This window comes from Amblyomma americanum, chromosome 9, assembly GCF_052857255.1.
Source record: "Amblyomma americanum isolate KBUSLIRL-KWMA chromosome 9, ASM5285725v1, whole genome shotgun sequence".
Classification (NCBI taxonomy): domain Eukaryota; kingdom Metazoa; phylum Arthropoda; class Arachnida; order Ixodida; family Ixodidae; genus Amblyomma; species Amblyomma americanum.
The window spans coordinates 129,529,435-129,556,901 of NC_135505.1; the positions used below are offsets into that span (position 1 = coordinate 129,529,435).

General features: G+C 43.3%; 1 protein-coding gene across 1 annotated transcript; it reads left to right on the forward strand.

The window, feature by feature from the left end:
• Positions 1 to 1,436: 1,436 nt before the first annotated feature.
• On the forward strand, positions 1,437 to 11,277 carry LOC144103674 (glutamate receptor ionotropic, NMDA 2D-like). Its single transcript, XM_077636333.1, has 6 exons — positions 1,437 to 1,451; positions 2,855 to 3,013; positions 4,316 to 4,460; positions 7,381 to 7,595; positions 10,072 to 10,355; positions 11,025 to 11,277. Exons 1-6 carry the CDS (start codon positions 1,437 to 1,439, stop codon positions 11,275 to 11,277), a joined length of 1,071 nt encoding a protein of 356 aa, XP_077492459.1.
• The last annotated feature ends 16,190 nt before the right edge of the window (positions 11,278 to 27,467 follow it).

The following is a 27,467-nucleotide window of genomic DNA, read 5'->3' on the forward strand; positions in this document are numbered from 1 at the left end:
GTCTTTTCTGCATTCTATTAAGAGCGTTCCCCTTGCTACAATCGTAAGCAAAATGTATACTCCTCAGCCAACAGTGTGTTACGCTAGAGTACGTATATCTTTCTTTTACTTTTGATCAGCCATTTTAGAAAACTAGGATAACTGGTTTATAGGGGTTTAGCGTCCCACGCTGACTCAGACTATGAGTGTCGCAGTAGTGAAGGGCTTCGGAAATTCCGACCATCCCGGGTTCTCTAACATGCACTGACAACGCACAGTACACGGGCCTCTGTAATTTCGCCTCCATCCAAATTCGACAGCCAGCCGCCGCGGCGGCTGAGTTGTTATGGCGCACGGCTGCCGGCCCGAAAGACGCGGGTTCGATCCCGGCCGCGGCGGTGTAATTTCAATGGAGGCGAAATTCTGGAGGCCCGTGTACTGTGCGATGTCAGTGCACGGTTAAGAACCCCAGGTGGTTGAAATTTCCGGAGCCCTTCACTACGGCGTCTCATAGCCTGAGTCGCTTTGGGACGTTAAACCCCAATAAACCAAAACCAAACCAAATTCGACAGCCGTGCGCGAGATCGAACCCGCGTCTTTCGGGTCAGCAGCCGAGCTTCATAACCACTGTGCTACTGCGGCGGCTGAAAGTTAACTTTATATCGAAATCCGCCCTTTGATCAGTAATGCAAGGTTTGTGATTGGATCGAGAATACAGTGTTTTTAAGTTTTTACTCGTGTCTGACTTTTCGTATGTCCTCAAGAAAACTGTGGCAATAAAATATATTTCAACAAGTTTTTGCGCACCTTGTGCTCCCATTCGTGAGCTTCGCACTCGTGAACGCTTTATATTGTCTAGAGTGCGAACTATTTATGCCAAGCGCCTTCGGAAGTATTGTGTGCCACTAGTTCTTTGACAAACCCCTGAAGAAGTATGTTCCCTTCGCGCTAGAAATCAAATGAAATCGGTCCGTTTTAAGCTACGCTGTTTAATTTAGGAACATGATTGATAGTAGTAATTTTCTCGCTTTTCTTCTCGTTTTTAACGAAATGTCTTTTTGTTTTGTTTTTTTAACATTTTTTGCGGTGTCTGTTTTTGTGACAGCATGTGCCAGTTTTCTCACCTGTTTCCGGGCATGCCACTAAAGCCTTTTGAGGCATCGGCAGGCCCGCATTTCTATTTCTCTGCAGAAAATAAAGAATATTATTATTATGATTATTACAGTGTCCGTCAGGGAATCGTGTGAAGTTGCCTTGCGTTTAAAAAATCCCAATTTTAAAAGAAATGTCGAACTGAAAGCTTCCGCTTAGTGACGACTAGGTTAAACATAGGAAGCTAGCGTGCAGTGCTCACAATCTTTTATTCTTTTCACCTGGTTTGAAGGTCACAAATGCTGTTTCCACCAGAACGCGTATGGGGTTCGAAAACCAATGGAACTTTCTCTGGATTTCTTGGCATGGTGCAGAAAGGGGTGAGCCAATACCAGATTTGATGCACGTAATACACTTATACCGCACATGATTTTTACACTTCTCTTTCGCTTTGAGAAGAAAACAGTTAGTTTGTTTTTGACACGCAGTCTTCCTCTATAGAATTTCAGATCTCACTGGAGCAGACGTACAATGGCATTATGACCATGCAACATTCATTCACTTTTAAGCAGATGAGCCCGTCTCTTGATTAGATCTCAATGCGCACTAAAAGTCCTCAACAGCTCCTATGCCTCAGAATTAGTTCTGATCATAGCAATCATAACAATCCACACAATGCGCGCTTTTATATAAACTTGCCTGATGTAAGACTCCTCGCCTAAGGTCCACAGGGTCCACATTGAGGAATACAAGTATTAAACTGAACTCTTTTCTCACAGAATAGCTGAACCTGCTGCCTTATCATCGAAGTCACGTGGTGTCAGTAAGCGGCGTTTGCGGCTGGCCCGTGAATGCCATCTATGATTTATTATTGCTGCTTGAAATTAAGACACTCCCTGGCAACAGTACGTGGTAGCTACTGCATTGTTTTAAACGTTACATTCACGCACTTTGCGCTCAGCCTTTAGATAAGGCCAAGGAAAAAACCAGTAACCAGCCAATGTTGCATGGGCCTCCGTGCTGGCAAACATTGATTAGCCTGTTTGCTTCGCAGCCGCACAGCTGATATAAATAGTACTACGAGCAATATGATTCGCCATTTTAAAACCATCTGTACGCAGCAATCTCTACATATAAGTCGCAACGGATGCTCTAAAATGACAGCTTCCCCACCGGTACCTTGACTTGCTACCGGCCCTGCCGAGTCGTGGCGTTCGGATGTTTTGGTATCCAGCTAATTCAGCTAGCGCATCAGCGTTAAAAGGCATTGCACAGTATTGGACTGAGGTCGCTGACTTCTATGCCGAAGTTGAAGCGAGGACTCTTTTGTCGGAATCGGGAACAGAACTTTTAGCAACATTGACGCAAACTCCACGACGGCTGGTAAAAGATGCCGCACCGCTTACCGCCAGCAATCATAGAGCCCGCGTTTTATGTTACGTTTTGAACATTACATCACCGCAGAGTACCGAGTTTGAATGAGTGGTACGGAAAACAGGAAGTTCAACTGCGAATTCAGATCTGTGAGCCCGAAATGCATCTTTTGCTTCCGGCGAAACGACGACAAGGCCATGAAACTCCGAACTATCGGATTTTTCTAACAAGAAAAAACTGATAAATAGCGCTCACTGTCCCTTTAAGGCGCATCGGTCGGGGGGCGGGAAAGCTGAGCAAGTTAATTTGTGGTCCCATAGTGAGAGAAAATCTAAGGAGTTCCTCTTGCGACAGTAATAAAGTGTACGTAGTTTGTTGATGTCTAACCATTGTTACTGTCTCCTTCTAGGGAATAGACATCATGCTGGGGCCAATGGCACCAACCACTAGTCGAGCAGAAGCTGCTGATTTCACTGCGCCGTACGACGTGAACTACGTTAGCCTCATGACTTGGAAGCCTGTGAAATATGTCGACCCTTTCAATTTTGTCTTATCCTTCGACCCGAACGTAAGATTATTGCTTTTTTGATTGTGCTGGCGCCTTGTATATTTGACCTGGGGTTAAAGTCAGTGGCGCTGCATGGACATGGTTATAAAACACCTTTTGGTGCGAGATGAAATCCTCGCCAAAGCGAATTGCTGCATGCGCGTTGCTTGGAATTAGTTACATTTAAACAACATCCGTTCGGTTAGCGTTTATGTATGGCTGACATTCGTTATAAAGATAAAAAAGCGTATTATAGTGTTACGGTTATCATTCCTCGCTAACAATGCTCGTGAAAATACACATCTAACAATAAATAAGCCGTATTGCACCATTTTCTTCTCTTCTTGCACTTACTATACCATCGTATTATGCGGAAATGTGGACAGTCAGCACCTGCCGCAGTTCAAATTGCAATAACGTTTAGACTAATTTTTACAGGATTTTCGCACTGGGTTATATGGGTATATAAATGTTTTTATACGGGTCGCTCTCTCAAGAGAGAAGCTTCAGATCATTATTACTCACAACATCTTCGCTGCAGGTATGATGCCAGCGAAAAAATGAATATCACTTAATCAGCTGACACAGGAAGAGACTCGTTTGCAAGTGGTGGATTTTCATCAGAGTTGTCAACAGCAAATTCACTCAAGTACACACTCAAAACAGAAAGGAAGGCTGAAGATTCTGTTGCAGTTAACAAGAAGTGCTGAAACTAAGCTTTACGTGTGTTTTTATGTTAAAGCACCATACTTCATTTCTGAGAAAATCACTATATATCTCGTAAACTCTGGAGTACGAACCTATTGCTCCAGTTAGAAGATTTTCACTACCTGGCACTGACGTAATCAGGTGTCTCTCTTTTGCATTATAAGCAACACTTCACAATTTGAAACATACACGATAACAATGCAGGAAGGAGCAACTGTCAGCAAGTTCGAGAAATTTGATGAATACCCATAGAACAGCATTCTTAGTTAGAAATTTTGATGATTGGAATATTGTAAGGTACCGTTATGAAATAATTGGAGCCACTGGTAAATTCTTCAGATGCGTAGCAAAATCTTTTCTTTTAAGCTTTTCCATCGCTCTTATCAGCACTTAGGACTGCCAGAGAAAACCAAGAGGGAACGTTTTTGACAATCGCAAAAAATCTTAACAACTCAAAAACGCAAGCCTGCCGAGGGAAGATCTGCAGCAAAAATGATTATTATAATGAAATTTTACGATATATGAAAAACTGCTTTCATGCATTCTTTCTCTTGAAGAATGCTTTTATCCAGAACTTTCGGGCATGTTTTAATGCTTGCGTTTCTCTCAGAGCAGGTGTGGCTGGGCATTTTCTTTTCCTGGCTTCTTCTGGCCTTTGTCACGGCGAAGCTGGACAACATTTCTGGACGATTGTTGCGGCAAAAGAGAAGATCCTTCGCTGAGTTCATTTGGATCTACTTCAAACTACTCTTTCCAAACAGTAAGAAGTTGAAGCGTGTCACATACCTGAAATTGTAAATCGTCCCAAAACGTAAATGAATAAACACCTATTTTCCTAAAGCACGGAGGGACATTACAGCGTTAACCCTACAACCCGATGTGAACCGGCTTCGCGCCGTTCGTTGCGCTCCGTGAAAATGAGGTCATAGGGTAAGGGTATATGTGTCACGTGGCGTGTTGCAGTGGCACGTGGCAGTGGCACGTGGTTTCTGGTTTGTGGAGTGTGCTAGCCATGATTTCTAAACCGTTTGCTCTAGTGCACTTAAGCAATTTAATTAGTGCTGTATTAGCGGAAACCCTGAGATCATTAACTTCATTCGACTGGAAGAAAAGACTCGTGTCATCTGCATAGACATTGTAATATTCATGTCTGCTAATATTTATTATATTATTTATATAGATTTTATATAGTGTCGGTCCAAATACGCGGCCGTGTGGTACTCCTGCAGTAATAGTACAGTAGAAGGCCCTTCATTAATTGCAACACACTCCTTTCGATAATTAAGATATGATTTAAGAAGTGTACCAGGAATGCCACGGAAACCTTAATGCTCTAATTTGGTAGACAGGATTGTATGGTCGATTCGATCGGACGCTTTTGAGAAACCGATAAATATACCCAAAGTAGGTATATTTTCCTCAGAACCCTTAAGTTATAATTCTTTCGGCGTTAAGACGGCCAACTCTGTAGAGCGACCTTTACGAAATCCAAATTGCTGTTCCGAGAGAATCATATGCTTTTCACAGAAATACATTATTCTCTTGTATAAAACCTTTACTAATCCTTTGGAGAAAATGGGTAGCACAGAGATTGGCCGATAGTTTGAAAAAATTGTTTTTGTCACCAGATTTATGTGTAATACTTTGGCACACTGCATGCTTTCTGGGGAAGTACCTGCTTGCAAGCAAGCATTAAAGATAAAACAAAGTATGGGTACTAAAAGGCTGAGGACATATTTTACAGGTTTGATTTCTAAATCATCAATGTCTCTGGCCTTGCTATTCTTTAGAGACATGAAAATAGTATATATATCTTCATTAGTGCACGTCTCAAAAAATGCAGTTTTACAAGTTTGTGGCCTAAAAATGTTTTGGCTTCATTCCTGTCAACCGCGTGCGAACATAAGGAGAGAGTAGCAAAGTGTTCATTAAATTTTTCTGCCAGTTCTTCGCCCTCCAGTAGTTAATCATTTACTGTTAAACGAAATTCACCATTGTGGCGAGTGCCTGCGTTCAAGACTTTGCTGAGTTTGCACCATAAGAACACTTTTTTTTACAGGGAAAAATAATGTACAAAGTGTTTTTTATTTTACGTAAAACTTAGTTACAAAATTTCTGTATTTTTTTAAAGCTGCAAGGTAATCCAGTTTCTTTGTTTTTATGAACATGTCATAAAGTTTTTTTCCTCTTTACCATTCCAAGACATTCATCTGTCATCCATGGCTTACGCAGTTTTTTTTACACTTCTTTACCACTTTAAGACAGGAATAGTAACATGTTTTGAAAAAGTGCCAAGAATATTTCATGGGCTTTTTCAGCACATTCGCATTCAAACACTGGGTACCAACATATGAGTGAAATTTCGTTTCGGAATATTTCTAGAGTCTCCGGATTTATTTGTCGCAGAGTATATGTCTCCGAACAGAGTTTTCTCCTCTTAAGAAAGTCGCCTGTTTTGCAGAACATGTAGATAGAGAAATGATCGCTTAAACTTGTTACAATTCTCCCTGAGATTATACAGTCATGAACGTTATTTGTCACAAGTAAGTCTAAAAGGCTTTCGGAATGATCGCTGATTCGTGTAGGTACAGATATAACATTGCGACCAAAATATGAATCAAGAAGTATCTGAAATTCACGTGCCGGCACTCTGTTTTCTAATACGTTAATGTTGCAGTCACCACCGAGAATCAAATGCGCCTTATGAACAGTTGCAAAACTGAGCAACGTTTCTAAATAGCTGAAAAAAATTTTCATGTTTCCTTGAGGTGGGAGGCAAAGGATAACAAATAGTTTGCGTCTACACTGTAGCATTAGAGCTTCATAGTCGTCATTAACTTCAAAAATGCTGGTTGCAAGGAACATAAAATTTTTTCTGATACTAACTGTAGCACACCAGCGCCACGTCGGTTTCTCCCATTTAAATAAAAACTTCTGTATCCAGGCAGACTCAACACATCCTCCTCACAAGTCTACCATATTTCAGTGATCATAATAAAATGAAAACTGAAAAAGTATTTGCTAAGGAACACAGTAAGTTTATCTGCTTTGATTCAGGCGTTTCGGGCATTACAGTGCAGGACGGCGAGACAGCTACTGTCGAGAGGGCAAATGATATCTTTAGATGCAGCCATAAAAACAACAAGAAAAGAAAGAAGAGATCAGTTTCTGTGTGCTTAAGGGGTTAGGACCGCACTGTGAATCTTGTCCAGATCAGCTTCACAGTCAATTCTTATCACACGAGAGGTTTCTGATTGACGATCTAAAAGCTGCATGTTTTTTATTTAACGCAAAATATTTGATTGCCATGGAAGTGAAATTAATTAAAATTTTGATGTTCTGTTTATGTCATGTTCTCCTATCACTTGAGAATTTAGGATCAGCGACCACGGCACCAAAAAACTTACGTAAATACGCGGTGGGACCGTGTGGGTCTCATTTATCTTTGCACCGTAATTTTCTAATAGAAGAAACTCGATAAAATTGAGTGCAAATTTAAAGTAATGTGGAGCGCAAAAAATTTCTTACCCGCAAACGCAGGAGAAGAAGGACCTTTTTTCTGTAATATACTTTTACAATGCGTCTTTCATGTGTTTTTGCGATTATGACAGCGCTATATAGGAGTAAGCTCCCAAATCATGTTTAGTGGCCGCCAATAGAGACAACATATTGCTTTGCAGGCTACCCGAACAACACGGCATCGTGGTTTAGGCTTCTCCTCGGAGTATGGCTGCTGGCAATGGTAGTTGTCATGGGACTCTTGAACTGTACCCTCACTTCTACAATGCTGGTCAGGAAGACGACTGACTACGTGGATAGCTTCGACGACCTCTTGCGGTTTCCGAAGGTGAAGATCGCGACCGAAAAGTCAACATACTTTTCAAGAATACTTAAGGTAATACTTTAGCCAATCAGAAAGTGTGTAGCGTAGAAGTATGTAATGGCAGTGTACATGAAAGGGAAAGAGTAGTTATGATTGCCGTAGATTACACATAACACAAGATACATATTTGTTTCTACACAAGCTTCACGCTTGCATATAAAACGCACTTGTTATAAATCATCGCGTCAGGAAGAGTTTACCGTAAAGGCCCTGCTGGTAAGGTTCAGCAATCAATACTGCCAACACCTGAGGTTCTTTTCAAATATATTGGACAGTTTGTTTTCGTGCACAAAACATAGCATATATTTTTCTGTACCGCAGGCCGGCCACTAACAGTAATAAGTGAACACTGAGGTCAACTTGGCTCAATTATTGTTCTCAAAAAGAAGGATCATCCTAAGCTGCCGTTTATGCCGATGCAAAAGAAGAATTTATGGATGAAAAAAAAATTGAAATTAGAAACAATTCCCCCGCTTGATTCAAACTCGTGTCATTATTTCCGAAGAGGGCGCGTTCTCACACGCTTGAAATAAATGCGCTCAAATTAGGCTTTCAGATACCCGCTAAAGATTGTTGTCGGCGCAAGCAGGTTTGTTTCGAAATTGGCTGCAGATGGCGACCCTTGTTTGGTATTAGGTCCTATCTAGCTTTGAAAAGTGAGGTTTTGAGTCGTAGTGGTCTATTTGGGATTATAACGCGGCAATATCTATCGATACACGAGAATGTGAATCACTCGTCTGTGTCCCTTTCAAGAATTGGCATTTTTCTCGGTACTACATTTGCTTCATACTGCGGTTCATATTTCGATCGCTGCTTTTGTTCTTGAGGTGATGGCCGCGTCTAAGCGCGCGCGGAGTTCGGAATTACTGCTCGGAATATTCTTCAAAACTGATGTCCAAGCAATCGCTCTAAAGGCAGAGCCGTCTTAAAGGCAATCGTAGCGTAGCACCGCACACGCATCTTCAAAGTTAGGATGCTTGTCTTGGAAACGGGGCCTGTAGGCGGTCACCCTATCGTAGTGAAAAAAAAAAGTGTATATTTCACTACTGATGTCGAGATTAAAAAATGGCCTGGCTTAGCTAAGGTTAAGCCTAGGATGCGAAGCATAATAGATTTGTAAAAGGGATTCGGTATCGCCTGCACGTGAGTCAGGCTAGTCTCTTCGTTGTTTAGCAATCTCCTGGAGGAGCGGGAGTTAGCCTTGGTGGTACCGGCCGCGCGGCGACCGCGCGAGTTGAGCCCAGTTTCTCCACAGCTGGCGTGACGTCAGACCACGTGCTCGGCTGCAGCGCCCCTATAATTGCTATAATTCAGCAAGAAAACATGAATACAAACACGGCGAAAGAAAACGAGGTAAAGAAAAAAATCTTCTCTGGAACTCTTCTTTGAAAGTTGATAAAAAGAAGATAGAAATGAGGTAGTACGTTAGAGAACGCACTGCGTATCGAATGCGCACCGTAACAAATCTTGCCAGATTCAGATTAGGGACCTGCAGAACAGAACAGACTCACTGAAATAGTGAAAGAAATCATACACAACGGAACATCGATCTAGCCACACGAAAGCTTGCTGCTAGTTCAAGGCGACCACGTTGCCCAATACAGGACTCGCTATAGTCTGGAGAACATTACACGTAGGTGCCGATTTCTACGCTGGGCGGCAGGTTTTTTTGCCAAATTATGGACGGCTACAAGAGCGAAGCGTCTGTAACTCGGTCATTACGCCAAATAGTTGGCCGCACGACGTTGTGCCTGGCCGCCTGGCGAGTTCGTCTCTGCGCAGTGGTTTCTTCTGCGCCGCTGGTGTAGCTGGCGTCATTTATGGAAACTTTCTGTAACAGGATTTTCCTATTTCGTTGTAATCTAGAAAACAGTTCTTTTTTTCTGTGCTTACTAATGTTGGTAGTAGGCAGTTCATTTGAAATACACGGTAAAAAATTTACACTAATACTGTTCTGGAGAAAACTAACAACTTCAAAGGGGCGTTTATATGCCGCAGTGTATGAAGAGGAGGCGTGTTTTAAATCTTTACCTTTTGCCCCATTTTCGGGAAAAGTTGCATGCCGTACGGAAAGCAAAATCAGAAAAGTACCTAAGCAATTATTGGGGCTTTGGCTAAAACCGATATGTGTACTGCAGACTTAAAGTTACCAGCGTCATGCACCGCGGAGCTTGAAACTAACTCACCACCATCGGTTTGTACAAAATATACTGGCATTATGGCAGGCATCATTTCCACTATTTTTTTAGAGTGCTTGCAACGGGCGAAAAAGTGAGTGAAATCTGTTCGACGCTTTTAATAGTTTCAAGTCAACAGGTTACGCTCTGTTCATGGTAACACTTGCAAGAGGGAATCATCAAGGCTTAAAGACCGTTACTGTGATGGAAATATCTGATAATTTCCCCACCAGGTGCCCTCAATGGCTGAAAGGTAAAAACCTCGAAAGATACTTAACCTTATTTGCTTCCACAACCTCTTATGATTCTAGGATCCGGTTGGCGAGACGTTCACCAAGCTAAGCAGCCGACACGAGCCGGTGTTCAGCATCTACCGGGCCGGTCCAGTATTGGACACTGTCATGGACCAAGTACTCAAACAAAAAAGGGTCATGATCGGAACTGACGTGATGCTCAAGTCTCATATAGCGGACTACTTCGTCAAGACCGGAACCTGTCGGCACCATGTCACCAGTGGCGTAGGAGGTGTCATGCATATTGTGATGCTCCTTCGAAAGACCTTGCCCAAGGACTTCAAAAGGAAGCTCGACCGATTGTACGTATTCAAAGTTTCGATTAAGATAGAGATTCATTTCAGGATTATGTTCATTGTAACAAATCTTCCGTCAAATAAAGGCCCACGTGCATAGGCGCAGTGTCAATTTAGGCATTAAGTAAAAATCAGTGAGCAGACACAGGATCTCTATCAGAACGATATCATCAATATGTGGATTAGTATTCGTGTATTTTCCTTTAAATCTTCTTATCTGACAAATTAATTCTGCTATGCACCGCGAATTTTATGAAGACATTCGTTCTTTCTGCGCTTGCAAACTACCATACTGGTAATGCCCTTCTCTTTCTTGCTCTTGCACGACTAAGGGTGCCATCAGTTCTCACGCGTTCAACATCATTAACTGCCCACTTAATTCTTCTATGTCTTCTTAACCGATAGTAATGTATTAATTTGAAGGTTGCCGAAACTTTCTAGTCACTTTTTACAATATTGCAACTGTCCTGGATGGTGCAAATCTCAGTAAAGAAAGTTGAGATTTATGTGAATACAGCTATTATGAGTTCATACCCCACGCTTTGAAGGGCCAAGGCAATGTAGTTATAACATGTTTGTCGAATAATATAAAAATCTGCCTCTCTAGTCGTATCACCTTCACTGCCACGCTCGAGATACTCACCAGTGTGTCGTGGCTTATACTTTCTTTTACAGCATCTCCCACATCAATGAATGTGACGTGTACCACAAAGAGATGGAGTGGCGCCTACGCAATTATACGATGTGCAAGAATGAAAGAGACGACGGCATCAAGCCGCTGGCCATGGTCGACTTGCAAGGAGGCTTCATCGTGCTCGTGGTCGGTGTGGGTGTCAGCCTGGTGGTGTTTCTCGCTGAATGGATTTATACGTGGAGAACACGAACAAGAGCTCGGCCGCAACCGAGGATTCAGGTGAAGGGTCCATAAGAACGTAGCCACGTATGGACGCAGGAATGTTGCTGGGAAAGTATTATATTCTCATGACTGATAGTGCACTACGTTGCGCAAATATTGCTATTTATGCGTGCTAGCTACTGTAATCAGTCTCTGAAACGAAACAAATTAAACATAGTTTAGAAAGAAGGAATCAGGTTAATAAACACTTCGAACTTAGTCAGTCAGTAGTGATGGAAATAGCAACGCGAGGATAAAGAACGCAGAAGGCGAGAACTTGAGCATGTCTGTAATATTTAAATGACACTGATGTCCTGTAACAAGACTGCCGGGGAAGTAGAAGTAATGTTATTTATTTATTTATTTGGGAGGATAAATGTGCCGCACGGCATAAAACGTGATGTTATTAATGACCGTTATAATGCGTTACAAAAAGGCATCAAGTCCGGTTATGTATAAAAAGTCACATAACCTTGGGGCGTAAATATTTTTCGTTAGCCACAAGTGGAAATCGGAGTCATTATTTGAAGACAGACTTGCCTCTTGAAAAACACGAGCGTGCACCAACGAAGTTCCTGGGCACGTCCACAATAGGTGGCGGACAGTGGTGTCGGAAGCGGGTGCCTCGCAGTGAGGGAATTTTTCCGGCGCAGGAATCTTCTCACTTTGCCACTGGTTATGAATGTTATGAATGTAGAATCTGGGCAAGACATACATACATGTGCAGACATACATGTGCTGAAAACAAAAGCAGCAAGAGGAACAAAATTATTTGTTATCTGCTGTACGTAGCGTATTTATATTTTTGACAGTTGTTAATTGCTACCGAATAGAAAATTCATACCACCATATATTAATATGCACCATGATGGTCAGGTATCCATGGTTCGTTTCTTCCTGATAATGTGCAAGAAGCTGACTGACAAACTGTAGTGCAATGTGACAATAGATCCAGAGAAAATATGTACTTAAAGGTACTGCTCTGTGTGCAATAAAGATATGTATGTTTGGGAAAGGTAATGATATTCGTCATAGTATTCTTCTCATCCCCCCTTCATCGCTCATCCATCATTCATCGAGCAAGTTGACACTTTTTTTTTTAGAATTTCAAGTGTGGCGCAAAGTGCGGGGACAAAGAACGCGTAAAAGAGGATAGCATTAGAATAACGATAACTGTTCGTTACCCATCCTTTGCACAAAAGTTGCAATTCTAAAGCAGACAAACATTTTAAAGAAATCGTAGTCTGTTACCGTAACCTACGTACTGTAGTCGTGATAGCACATCAGATTTCGCCATTTTATTTTCTCTTTGCAATCGGCAGTGTAGCAGATATTTAAACTTCGGAGGCGACAATGATTTAGAAGCATGCGAAACCTTCGAAGATTCACCTTTCGGTATGGGCCACAGAATGTACGAAGAAAAATATAAAATGAAGATTTTCGTTACCGTCCAAGTGCAGCAAACATATGGAATACTGTGCTCAGTTTCCTTTTTTGGATAACAACAAGTAGCGTGCCGTGATTTCCGTGTAATGCGCACGGCATTTTAATGCATATCAACCTTGATATGTATTCGCCTTCAATGTTCGATTACAATTGAGAGCACAAAAAAATGTCTAGAACTCGTTCAGTTACAAAATTTCCTTGAAGAGGCTCAACGACGGCCAGAAGTCCGTAGGGAATCATAGAAAAACAAGCGTCTTGGCTAAAAATGAGAAAACATTGTTTTTGCGGTTTTTTCTCCAACGAAAAATGTCACACAAAACGATGCGATGTCAAACTGTCTTAAGTTACGAAGTATTCCAGAACGATTAATTGGTTTCTTCATTGTTCTTCCCTGTTTTGCCTTTGTGTTGTCACATAGTGATGTTTAGCTCCCAGCTTCTGTGCTGGATATTGTTGAGGTGTTGTCATGCTCAAAAGACTGCTTGATGAGGTTCGTGACATAATCATTTCTACGCGGTCTAGATAACCAGATTAACAAGAAGTATAAAAGCATGAAGGATAATGCGTGCCTTCTCTATTGCAACGATCAACTGCTCAATGGCTAACAATGTCACGCAAGATTTTTCTTCTACACTCGAATCCATCCACTTTTGTCCATGACTTCATGTATAGGTTCTAAGCTGTCATAGGTCCAAAACAGCACAGCCGAATATAATGTCAAACGTGCGCTGTATCGTCTCATGAGTGCGCCTCAGGGAGATAAGGAGCGCTCGGATGTCCCATTGTGCCTGCCATCTGGGTGCTTCTTAGTGCGGCTATCCGTGCCGCGACTCGAGATTGTTGCGCTTCTCTTACGAAAATCAGAAGATTTTCAAACATCATTTTGTGTGGTAGAAATCTGAGCAAAAAAGAACTCAAAACATATTACTGGAAACATACATAAAATAAACGCACGCCTGCTTGGCGCCAAGTGCAACGCAGTCTGGCCGGAGAGATTTCTAACATTTTAGGCGCTCCAGCTGCGCTCCTCTTTCTCGCGCGTGCGCAGCGGATTTTTGCAGGTCGTCCATTCCGGACCCATCCTATCTTTGCTATAAGGTTGTTAAAGTAGCGCTGCTGAGAGCTGCATCGTTGATGCTTTTTCCGACATCAGCCCGCGCAATGCAGACAGGGAAAGGTCGATATGACTCTCGTACGACTCTTCCGTCGTTTAAGTGTTTGCTCCTTTCCTCGTTGTGGCTTTCAGTGCATTATTTTTATTTTGTTTTATTGCCACAAGATAAAAGCCTGATCGGGTGAAAATGACTGCGGCCATAAACTTCGCTCACTGGCTGTAAGGATGTGACGTCTCCAAAGCAGATAATCCCCATCGGCTGGAGGGAATTGATGTCATCTCATTCAAAATGACCTCACCAGACCGGATGTCCCGTCACTTCCGCTAAAGACATCAACAGCTTCAAATGTTATCGCATTGCCAACATAATGTGACGGACTGGAAGACGACGAAGCGGGCAGTGGCACGAGGAACACTCGTGTTAGGCCCGCAGCAGTTAAAATCATATCACTGCCATCTGTCATCACGTCTGGTTCTTCGGCTTGCCGTCACGTAGCATTCGGTTGAGGTGCTGGATCCCCTTCATCATCCCGGTCCCGCAGTCCAAGCATCTGCTGTCCATCGAGGTCTTCTGTGGAGTACTCGTGGCTTCGCACTTCCCGGCACTTACCCAGACAGCCTGGTATGCATCGACGCGCCGCCACTCTCCTCCGTCCGGCCCCAAGCCCCGACCAGAAGACACTATGAACGCCACCACTGACCACCGACACATGAGAACCTAGAAGACACGACGACCTATGAGTCCACTGAGCCGACACCCCCGCCACTGAGCAGAGACCCCACTGACTACTCACCCACACCCGAGAACACAGAACCCCCAACCCCTGCCGTTGGGCGCGTCTACGGGCCTCGGCGTTCACTTCCGGAGACCGGTGGATCCTCAGCCTTTGTGGACTTGGCTTCACCCGCTCATCATCTGCTCATCTTTTTAATCGTAACGGCAAGCCCTTCATCTTCTCTTCTCTGTTCATCCCTTCTGTCACACCTATCGTTATGTCCTGCGTTCGATCGTCACTGCGATTTTCCTAGTTCGCGCGATCGGAGCGATCGCTCGGTGACCCCAAGTCATGCAACGGACTAGAAGACAGTGGAGCAGGCAATGGCGCGGCGCGCGCAAGAGCGCTCCTGCTAGCCTCACAGCCATTGAAATTATACCACCGCCATCTGTCATAACGTCTAGATCTTCGGCTTGCCGTAACAATCTTAAGCAATTAGGTGCTCATGCGAATTACTTGTTCTTGTTTCCTTTATCTTCCACCCTTCTTTGCTAAATTGCGGTGATTGCGGCATAAACTTCGCAAGTGAGCCTATGGTAGAATTTAGACCTCAAAGGTAAAAATACGCAAGTGAACGTTTGTTGTACAGTTCCAGCAACAATGCCTCCCTGCGTGCTCATTATCATTCCTTCGCTGCTCGAATTAAAAAGAAATTTTAGCTTATTTCAGAAGTTGGTACTTTATAATTAGTAATGAATAGATGATGCGATGACATCACACTATTCATCAGAATGCGATTAGCAAAAGTAATGACCATAACAACATTTATTCGCACAAAGATGTCTCCCAGCGGAAGTAAGGTTTACAGTTCGAATGTCTTCCAAAATGAGAAGAGAAAAAAAAAGTATCGTATAAAATCAGTTTGATCAATTTGCTCAGCCCAACACTTTTGCGTATGAGAAAATGAGCGGCCAAAGATACGAAGTTTTTCTTCCAAGAAGTGGCTGGTAAGAAAATGAGACCTTTAGGCTTTAGGCGCAGAAAGACGATTGCATCAGATGGCGCCGCCAGAGGCGCGACGTATATTATACACCTGTAAAGTGACATGGCTCGAATATGTTTTCATGTATTCATTAGTCGGAGATACTATACTAATATGACTACACCCTCATGTTCTTCGAGCTGCTGGTTTGCGACACGTCTTATTGTTCGACGTAATTGTTTTGTAGTAGCGTTCTTCGAGTTTCGGAAATTATATTGGGCACTGAATGGCAAACCCGCCTTAAAAAGTTGGACAGACATTGATTGGAGAGCAATGCAATACCATTCCACCACTCAAGGGACATCAGAATACGACATAGCTTGCTTTCTAGGCTTATTTATTGTAGAGGCCCAAGGAAGTCCTGAACCACGTTCTATGCAACTAATAATTATGTCTCTCTACGCCTGTGACCCAGCTGCACGCTACGCACCATCTAATCTCAGCGCTTTTCTTTAAAAATGACGCTTGTATGACGGCTGTTGTGGTTGGTGACCACATTCGTCTGACATTGCTATAAAACACTCATCAATGCCCGTAAGCATTACGGCTCGTGTTTGCAAACAGTGTTTTGATTCTGTGAGAATTTCGTACTCATTTGCATCATGTATGTCAGCAGGGTTCCGCTCAGGGCGTAAGCTTTAGCACCATCAAATGTTGGATGGTAATCAAAAACGGTGAAACAATCAAGTTAAATGGTCGTAGTAATTTAGGTACTTTTCCGATGATCGAAGTACTGTTTACGTCACAGTGTGCCTCGTTTTTAGTATTACTAGCGGGTTATTTTGTTTTTCATGTCACCGGAGAAATTTATCTCTGCCAGTTTATCGCATCATGTTGATTTCCAGCAGACATTCCCCCCAAACATTCTGCAGAATTGTCGAGTTTAAAAGTTGATGGCCAACAAGGTCATTCTGGGGCCCAGAATTTCAAGGTCGGCTAGAAAAATAAATATGTCATTTGTTTACGTTAAAAGTAAACAAATAATTTGTGTGACCGAAACTAGCCCCATTTTCGATTGAAATTAAAAATGCCTCTTGAAATGCTTAAATTGATTAAAAATGGGCATAGCAGTAGGCTGCGCGTTGATCTATCACCAGGTTTGACGGCATTGCAGATGAATAAGAAAAGTCTTTCGATCTGGCATATCTACCAGGGGAAATGGCATGCTTTGCTCCCTCGTACTGAGGTGACTTTACCGTGTATTTTTTATATTTTCAACGCTACTGATCATTTTACCCAAGAACGGGTCAAAAAACAAGAGGAATGACGAAAAAAATTAAGAGGCATAATCATTATTCAGTTCATACTAACTATTGTGCGGACAAATTCCACAGACATTTTGTGCCTGACGTTAAGGAAAACTTGTACGTGTAAGTGCGAGCAAAGTAGAGACTTCGCGAAAGAAGACGGCTGTGAAGTGCGTGTTAACTGATTCATCAGAGGCGATAGATATAGTCACGGATCAGGTGCCAGTTCACTGTTTAGAAATAAAAAGACAGTTATTTTTTTTTCTTCATCGAGGGGATGAACAATGTCAGATTTAATCAGCCCTGATGAAGAGGTAAACGACGCAAAAGGTTGTAAAATAAGCCTCTCATTTATTTACATTATTTCAAGCTGATTATTATTTAATTCTTAAGTAGATCCTGGACGATGCCTGCAAAGTTCATTGGCGTGAATTGTAATTGATAAGTGAGCAGTTGAACCAGAAGAGGGATTTCCAAATTTTATTTCTGAAAAAGCACAGCTTTCGAAAGCCAGATTCACCGGTGCTCTCTGGATGCAAATACATGTGTACATTGCTAGTAGGAGTCACACACAGATTATCCCAACTGGCGACATGGAGAGCACCAAAGATGGTATGTCTGCCTGAACGAACGCATTTTACCTATGCCATCAAGGCAGTTTCTTTTCTCTGTGTTAGGGACAGTTCCCTTTTTCTCTAACCTTGCAAAGGCGTTACTAGATAGTGAGTCGAATTCGCTGCTTAGAATATTATCCTGGTACAACCTCCCCTCATCTAAAAACAAATGAATTTGTAGGCCAAGAAGAACTGTTTAAACAGTGTTATTATTTTATGACAAAAAATAACGGCCTACAGGGTACACTCATTTGAGGTAATCTAGAAGTGACTGAAACACTCGCATTGCTCGCCTTCAACTCAAACGTAAAGTTCATAACCATGTTTTTCATGAGAAACTATTGAGAATTGTCGTCAAATCTAAAACTATTCTAAATCGACTCCATCATTCCTACCCAGATAGAATGCAAGCTAATCTGTGAATGTTACTAGTAAACTAACTGTCGAAATGCTTATATAAAAATTTTGTTGAAATCTGGACAACAGAAGAATAAGCACTGCTTTAAGAACGTCGGACGATCCGTGACTCCAGTACGTCAAGCATATACTTTCTACGATATCACATAACAAGTGGAGCTCTGCACTAGGGCGAAACAAAATCATTTGCTCTTACAAAGGAAACTATGTGATAACCATAATACAGCAGTGCTCCTTATTCTAGTCATTTCTAGTCATTCTAAAATTGAGTTCAGCCAATAGTAACCGTCATTATCATATAGGTTACTTTATTCTGCATGTATCCATGTCACACTCGCCGAACTTTCCATAAAGAGGATCAGGTCGCCCAGTGGAAGTTGAAAGTTGAGTTTTTCTCTGTGGCTGCTCTCTTTTGAGCTCTCATTATCACAAGAAAATCTGTTTTAAGAAGCCAAGGTACAAGCCTTGCTTGTTGTTTTACGCGTGCTTGCATGTTGTCGAAACATTATGTAAATAGACGCTTTTGGCAACGCAACTCTGATTCGGTCGGAATATATTTTCTTTTGTTGCTTGAAACTATTCTAATAATTAAAAATCAAGCCATTTACGAACGAAAACAGAAGGAAGATCGAGATATCCTACGCAACAAACACGAATTGATGTTATGGCGGCAGCTATGCACCACTAAACGCAGTGACACGTACTTAACAACCGCTATCTATTGCTGTCGGCAATCGGAGGTGCCTTTTGCAGACCAGGATGGCAAACTGATGGTAATACGGTAAGATCAGGGCTTAACCGCAAGCTGGTGTTTCCGTAGCAGTTGTCCCGGAATCGGCTGTGCTTTAATTGCTAGTTGGACACTTCGTGGCATTCTGGATTTTTCCTGCCTCCGAGGCCTCCTTGCTTCGGCTGGTGCGTCAAGCACTGCTGAGTATTCGCACTGAAACTGACTTGTAACAACAGCTCGGGCGGCCACCACAGGCTCCGTACGCCGTATTGTCGTTACTTCGTTTTAGAGGGTAAATTCGACGGCCTTTATGCTACAGCTTATTGCCACTGAATGCCTACTGAAAGCACACGGTTTTGTACGGCTCGCCGCTTTGTTTTCTGCCCTCAATAATGTCGTAATTCTTCTTTAGCAGTTTTATCTATTACCACTTGCTTTGTCATCGCATTAGAGGCACGTAACCCGATGCAGCCAGCTTTTAAACCAATCAGCCTGCCACCACACCTTCGCGTGAACCTGCCTGTTGTCCGCCGTGAAAGTCGGATGTGCGCAGACCACACCATGTGCGTGCCTGCACTTCCAGCTGTCCGTGATGTCGAGGCATATTGCGGTTTTCCACAACATCTTGCGGTTTTCCACAAAGACAGTTGTCCATGTACGAGCTGATTCTAGTATTTTCTCTTCAGATATCGCTTGATCTTTCCGACGCAGATTGAGCGAAGGCAGGTCTGTACCCTCGAAGAGACAAATCACCTCAGGATCGACGCAAGGCGTAGCGTTGTGTCGGTCACTTTGACGAGCGGTTATTTTTCATCGTGTGTGCGGGATTTGGAATTGAGCAGTTGTACCTGTGGAGTAAGGTTTCATTTTGATGAAGAGGGAGTCCATCTTCGTAGATAAAAATTTCAGGATAACGAATAAAAAGAAGGAATATTGGTGGTCGCCCTACAATGCACTTCTCAACGCACCACCTGTGAAGCTTGTTTTCACAAAATAATGACTCATTTAGGTAGTAATCGTGAACGTAGCGCACAGGAAGAAAGCGACAGACGAGTCGAGCAGAATTTATCTGGCCGCAGTTCTTTCATTTACAATTCGAAAGCCCATTTTAAGCCTTGTAGGCAAGTTTACCTTCAATAAGGACGTCATTTATGAGCTGGCTGTGCTCATAATGTTGTGAATACAACCAATGTTTGAAAGCCCATTTGCTGTGCAAAAGTGACGTGCGCGCATTTCTGTTAGAGGATAATTTTAAGTATTGTGCGTACTATTTTAGCGTGCAAGTAGACCTTGGGTATAGAGTAGCTTACTGCAGTTTTCGCAGCAAATGTGCAGCTCAAAATTTATTTGCCCCCGTAAAGCCCATCCTCAAAATCATCTATTTCATTTTTAACAAGCATTTTAACAATTTAACACCGGAAAAATTTATCAGAGCTGCGCTCCTACCTGAGTTCCACCTGAAGACACAAATCTTGCCCATGGCATCATCCGCTAAGGCAGACGTACAATATAATACTTCGGTATATTTAGTTGGCGTGAACAAAATAAGCTGGCCATGGCGAGTACGGTACGCAGTCTTTCGCTGACGTCATCAAAGTGCATCAAAGGACGAACATCTCCACGCACTAAAAAAAAAAGACGCTGCGGTTATTTTCCCTAATTTTCATCTTAATCACGTGACCACAACAGCGAGCGCTTGAGAACGGGCCCTGCCTGGTCGTGCCACCTATGATGCTGGTCCCTGTGTTGTGTTGTTTGGAACTGATGCTGCCATGTTCGGTAAGTAATGCTACTCAGGAGAATGTTCCTGCGGTGCTCAAGATGTCGATAAGGTCTAAATCTTGGGTGCTTTTGCTTGACAAGCGAATACTTTTCTGCTCCGGCTTGCACATTTTCATTGCTCTGAATAAAGAATAATAGCATTCCTTCTATATTTCACACTTTCAGCACTAGCTGTTTGATAGCGCTTACTGAGTGAACACCGTAGGTCTGGTAGTGTGTCATTTTAAGTCACTATAGGGTAGGGGATGGCTATGTGCTTGAATAATGGCAAACTAACGAGTCTGGTGACACAAGATTTGTGGTTATCAAAACGCAACCGAAAAGGCGTTGCAGTTTGTCTAATATACTGAAGGCGGCACATCTGTCATTAAAGCAGATAGACTGCATTTTTGGTGTCACATGTGTACTTTCCTTTTATCTTCACTGGATAAATGGAAGTGACTCTGACCACTCTTTGTGATGTCATTTCTGAACACTGCTTACATTGAGGCTTGTTGCAAGGTGAAAAACCGAGTTGTAATTTTGAAAGAAGTTATAGGTCACGTTTATTCTTAGCACTCTGGTATACCACTCTCGGTGGTTACAGGAAGATAACCTTCAGCCACTCATGTTCCATTAGAAATTGTGATGTTTTTTTGAGATTAGCTGTTACATTCACTCAGATGCCGAATAAGATAAAACGAGGTTTGTAGGTCGTTGCAGCATATGCTTTTCAGTTTTGTTGATAAGACCCTCACGGTGAAGTTTGTCAGCACATTTTATGACGTCATCAATCATCTTTTTAGATACATTTGTTCTGCAAGAGCTTCCCGAAGTGTATGCAGTTCTGGTAGAAATATGATGGCTCAGAGCATATTCTTTTAAAGTGGACTACTTGACTGCAAATAGCGCTTGTTTTGCAATGTTTCACGTGGCTACTGTTGAAATGGAGGTACTGTGGCTGTCTATAGTCTTTTTGTTGAGGGTAGTAATTTAAAACTTATTTAATTACAATTAGCTAACAAGATTAAACTTAAGAAGATTCACTAGTTTTATGATGTCCGTCATCACTGGTATACAGTGCTGATAAGGCCATATTTTACCTCAAAAACCAATTTTTGAAAAATTTTTATTCTTTCCTGAAAACCTGGTAATATGTAAACATGCGTGTGTGTCCACCTCATGCCCTGAAACGAGTACAATCATTTTGAGATATTCGACCATACTGCCTATTTTGCTTTATTTAATGACTGTAAAGATCCTCTAAGTTGTAAAATCAATGCCTGTTGCAATTCGGACCCAGTTTTGCGGAAATCGTTCATGCCGCGGAAACTTCCGCAACGGCTGTCAGAAGAAACTGAATAGTGGCACTTCCGCAATAGCACGATCCATGACAATACATCGCACAAGAAAAAGCGCCCTAAAGCGGGCATTGTTCACACATTGTATTTGGATGAGCAGTTCTGGGGGAAGAACACCGAGAGAAACTGTCAGTGCTCTCAAGTTCGTGTGTGCTATCGCTATTGTGCATTGTATTAAACTCTGGCCTAAGGAGTTAGGCAACGTTAGCCCGCCTGAGGTAAGCGTTGCTCTAGAGCAGATGTGAAAATCATCATTACCAGGAATTCTGGAGACCATCATACCTGTGATACTGAGCCTAGCGGCATAACGTTCCGGTCTGCAGCCACTCAGTCATTCTTTTTCATAAGTCACAGATGATTTCAATGAGTCCTTTTTCTTTGTTGAAAGTGATAGACCATGTGGAGCGAACAAAGGGGGCCTAAAGCGCTTTTCCGGAATTCCTTAATTGTAATGATCCAAGAGAAACTAGCTCGCAAACGGCAATATAGGATAACAGACGTCACCGCTACAGATTTCATATCTGGGACTCCGTTCCTAAGAAGGAGAGGAAAGAAGACAGCTTGATTGTTATCAGCGCGAACGCAGAAAACTGCGCACGCACTGGCTTTCTGTCGAACGCTGTTGTTGTCCGTGCATTGTCCTGATAAATATATCGCTTTTAGATGCTAAATGTTAGCAAAAGGGGAACTGGTTGAAGTAGTAAGATTTTTCTAGCGGGCATGCCAAGGCTGCACACAAAAAAATTGCACTTTTAATTGCCCCCTATTCTATTCCTATCACAATCTCATATCTCCGCATCCTGGGTCAGCACTGGATTCAGTCCCAACTGGATTTCTTTCGACTCCTTATTGTCGATCCACTGGTTATGTAGAAAAATAGGCAAATTTAAGCATTTTAAATCTAAATCTCTGCCGCCATCAAAAGAAACAAAAGAACGCGTGTCCTCTCCGCATCCGTACCCCAGTTACGTAAAACGCAGAACTTCCCCTTTCCAAACCAAATGCTTGGGTTATCTTGAACATAAAACGATACTTAGATGTCACTGCTAGCCAGGAAAAGAGTTACCTGTAGTTAAAGAGCCATGACACCATAGATTTTTACATGCCTAGACTCCATTTTGCACTTTATCCCCGCAAACACCCCCCCCCCCCCCCCCCTTAAAAATAGTTGTTTGAGTCCATTCGGCGTTGGAGCTATTCTTAAGTAAACTTTTCCCGTTTGTTCGGACAACAGATTCTTAGTCTGGCAATATTTGGTCGCTCGTACCTGAAAAACACACAAGATTTGCGTCGTTTGCTGCGCGCTTTTCACTGCTTTTAGCTTCCACGTTGAGGATTGAAGTTTTCGCTCGGTCTCCCATTTTCCCAAGACTGATCAGGTGACCGTCCGCCGCTGTGTATACCGCCGGCGTCGCTGCCCTGAACATCTGGCACACTACTACGATAGGCCATCGTTAGTCATGCTGGCGTGATCTCCGGTGAAATGTGACCGACCATTGCGTCAGCGAAGGCGTCTGTCAACACGCCCATCACCGATCGCCGTTGCATCTACTTCATTAATTCGACAGTTTTAGACGCCGCGTGGGATAAGAGCACGTCGCCGGTCATAAAATTCACCCATTGGCCGGAAGAAAGTGACAACACCAGAATGGAACATACTCAATGGCTGGTAGAAAGTGACGTCATTACACAAGGAAGCCATTTCACTTCGAGTGAAGACATCAACAGCTGGTAATGCTGTCATATTGGGAACACGTTGCGTAATTAGGTGTTCCTGCGAGTTTTGTTGTTACTTTTGCGCAGTAACATAAGTGATATCTGAATCGTATTTGAAGGAATACGGCTGTTTTGATCGCTCACGAAAGGGCCGGAGAAATGTCTTTATTTACGCAAGGTCCACTTAAAAGGACTATAAAACAGCTATCAAGATTCCCGATAAAAGTTGTTCAATGATTAGAACAAATTTATTTCCTCATTCTTACAAGGAATGAGCCCTGAGAACGGAGCCGCTTTACAATACTGTTAGATGCGGGCCCCTGGTTCGCCTGTGCCGTCTCTCGCCAAGGTCGGTGCCGCTGAGTTCCGGATCGGGAGACTGCTGTAGTGGGGGTGACGAAGAGATGAGAGGGTCTTCGAGGTGAAGAAGAGACTGAAGGGTATATTTACATTTATACAAAGATTGAAAGAGTGAATCGGGAGCTGGCGAACACACGTCAGATCGCTGCTTAAATAGGGTCCCCTGTCCCCAGGTCCCTAGTTGGGGAATCTAGTTCATTAAAAATGCGTCGAATCACTGTGATGTAGATCACGTGTCCAGTCTTCCGGGTCCGCCCCCAGCCACACACTCTTGCCACTTCTGGCAGATTAGGGTCCGCGCTGTCCAGGCTTCAGTGATGAATAGCCCGAAGGGGGTCCCATGGCCGCGTCGAAGGTCAGTCACCTGCACTTCACGTGGAGCGTGGGACCGAAAGGCTACCACTGCAGTTTGCAGAAGGTTCCACGTATAAGGAAAAGCACAGTCTAAGACGAAGTTGTTTTCCAAGCACGAGGATTCCGGCGACGTTGGCTTAGTCAAACCCGGCTGCATTTGTAACGGCTCATTTGCAGTCCCGCCGCTCGCCGGCTCCCCCGTCGTCCCCTCCGGGAGAAACATGTCCCGGGGGGGTCCGGCGTTGAGAACAAAAGACAGGTTCACCAAAGCCGTTCTAAGACAGCGGAGGGCCGTTTCACCCCGTAAACAGCAGGGGGGGAAGGGGGGGGGGGGGAAGGACCCTTGTAGACGCCACCACCTGCGCTCGTGGCGCCGCAACCACATCGACGGCCCTTTGAAGCCTCTGTCGATTGATGATTCCCAGTGGCTTGAATATTCTTGGCCTGTTGGCGTCTCCAAACCTAACAATACTTTATATGAAACTGTTTTCTGGAGTGTGTACATAAGAAGTATTGATGATGTCATTGTGAGCGATGAGTCACCAGACACTTCTATTCACTGTAGCCATGCCAGCCAGGATCTCATGGGCACACTTCTGGTAAGTTTTCTCTTCATGAGGTTGCGCGAAACCCTCCGCCATGCGTGAGGTCATTGCTTTTGCGAACATGGCTCCAATTGGCAGCTGCTGCAGTTTTCGGGGGGGAGGGGGCGGGGGTTATCGGTTCAATTCCCGTGTTTTTTTTGTGCTGGCTCGAGATTAAAACGCCTTTCCGTGATAGCTGCGAAGGTAGTGACAATTGAAGCGTCGAACTCAGGCTTGTCATTCCAAAAGAGCTTCCTGGCGCGCGTCGGATGGCCGCCGTATGCACGCGAACCTAGATGCAATGAAAGATGTATTTATGGGCTTGGCACATTCTCAACCTATATATTATATTGAAGCGTTGGAGAATGCGACTTGAGGAGGGACAGGGAGAGAATAGGACCGTCACATTATTTTTATCACCAATGTCTTCAATGATAATGAGCCTACCTGAAAAATGGTAGGGCTTTGACGAAGTTAAACGCATCAGACGTGCGAAGGCATGTGTTTAGCCTGGGTGGCTGATGGTTTTGCTTGGCCGGGTAGTCGGCACGTCTGGCGACTGCATTAGAATCAGGTCAAGCTTTGATCGAAGTCAAGCTGATGTGATATGCTTGAGCCGCAAATGGAAATTGATGAAGACGACGACTTGCAATGCACAGCGCGAGAGTCCGCTGCAGTTTCACACGAGGCGTGATCGGTCGCAGCAATATTTATTGTTTATTTATTTCCTTCACAAAGAATAGAGAATAAACTTAACGTGGCGTCGCTGTTGATGGGCAACTGCCTAAGACCGCAAGATCGGTTGACAAGATTCATGGCCGGGCCTGGTCAGCGTATGAGTGTTTTCGCACTAAAACAACGTAGGGTAGCATGATGACTGAGGGAACACCTATTGCTCATGCGCGTTTCTTAACCAAGGTAAACATCGTGTCATAGCCCCTAATGGTTAATGTGAAAACTAGTGCAAGTTGGTTCAAGGCCATCGGAAAAGCGCACCATCACGTCCACGTCCTTGCGTTGTTCCTGGATTTCTCACCTAAGAACACATTGTCGCGGGAAATAATGTTTCTGGACAAAGAACATTGATGTAGCAAGACCACAGAGTGGCTGCCGGGTTGGAGAGGGAAACGGCTGAACGCCAGCTGTCCAGGTTGCACTTCAGCTTCTTCGCCTCGAGGAGACTCACAGTCGAGAATAGCGAAGGGAGAAGCCGAGGAATGTGCCGTTTCATTGGCTCCCGTGTAAAATAAGCGTCGTCCTGATGCTGCTAAAAAAGAAAAGGTCAAACTCTTCCGGCCGTCGGTCGCAATGAGGTTTGAAGCGAAGCACGAACACAACCTTAGGGAGCACGCATCATCGGGACTTTTTAAAGGCATTACGAACAACCTTGTGGAGTAGCCAACTGGCCTTATCACTCTGTACGGTCCGGAGCATAGTCACAGTAGGTTTTTGTTAAGCCCTTGTCGGCTAGTGGGAAGCCAGACCCCCATACGGTATCCAGTTGTGTATCGAGGATCAAGACGTCGGGGGTTATAGCCGTCATGCTAATAAAAGGCTAACTTTCCCACCGCGCAAGAAAGAATTAAAATAAAATGCGGATTAGTAGCCACAGTTGGAAAAGTGTTCAGAATAAAATTTTGCCGGTGGCCACAGGCATCTCAACCATCCTTCATGTAGCGATAAAACACCATGTCTTTAAAGTTATCTCAGCATAGAGGAGTTTGCACCGTTGTGACAGTTCTGGAGAACCTTAGCAGCAAGCACGTTTTGCGAATATAGTCATTTGGGATTCCTTTCAAAACTTCTTGTGATGATCTGTAAGCTCTGCGAATATCAGTATATACCCATAACCTTCTCTGTTCTTTTTTGCCTTTTAATATTGCGCAAGAGAAACCTTGGAAACGGTTTCAAAGAAATGCTGTTTACAAAATTCACAATTTTCTCCTGATATCAAGAAATTTTCAGTGACCATCATAAATATGTTGGAAAGCAAACACTCTATGATGCAATGCCTGTGCGCTCTCAAGCGTGAAGAATGGTTAAAAAGGGATGAAAAGACTTTTTTTTCGAGCTTGCATTCTTGTATGTTATGTAATCGAGCGTGCAAATAAAGTATTCTACATAACGGCGGTAATGTACTGGCGTAAACAGAATACCATGAAAAACATTTCTTCTTTCTTACGGTGTCATCGCGCTGTGTAACGCAGATTGGTTTGCTACCTTTATGGGCAAGCGCAGAAGTGGTGCGTTTTTCCGCAGGTACCAAACATGCAATAAGTTTTCGTAGTGACACACCAGAGGAGTCTGGCGCGTAGTCCATATTACTCTCTCCGCTAAAATATATAGTATAAACAGCCCTATTTTTTGGCTGTTGAGAACAAAGGTGAACTGCAATATTCAGTAAACAGGTAAACAGCTTCTCAGAGACAACAAAGCTCTAAAGTTATATATATGTGCCTGTGATAAGGGTCATGACATAGCGCTCTCACGAGAACACCTCGCTCACCTCTAGAGGAGATTAATCTTATATGTGAGTATCTTTCACAACTAATTTTGACACTAGAAGGTATCAACACGTTATTTGGGTGGTGTGTGCTTTAAAGAAGCATTTTAAAGGGCTCCTCATTTTACAGCTGAAGAACTGCGTTTATATCCATATTATAGGTTCTCCTGATAGATTGTGTTCCGCAGCGACAGACCACATTCGTATGAAAAAAATATTCTTTTTTCGAGAGCTCTCGTTTCAATGCGATATTGGCAA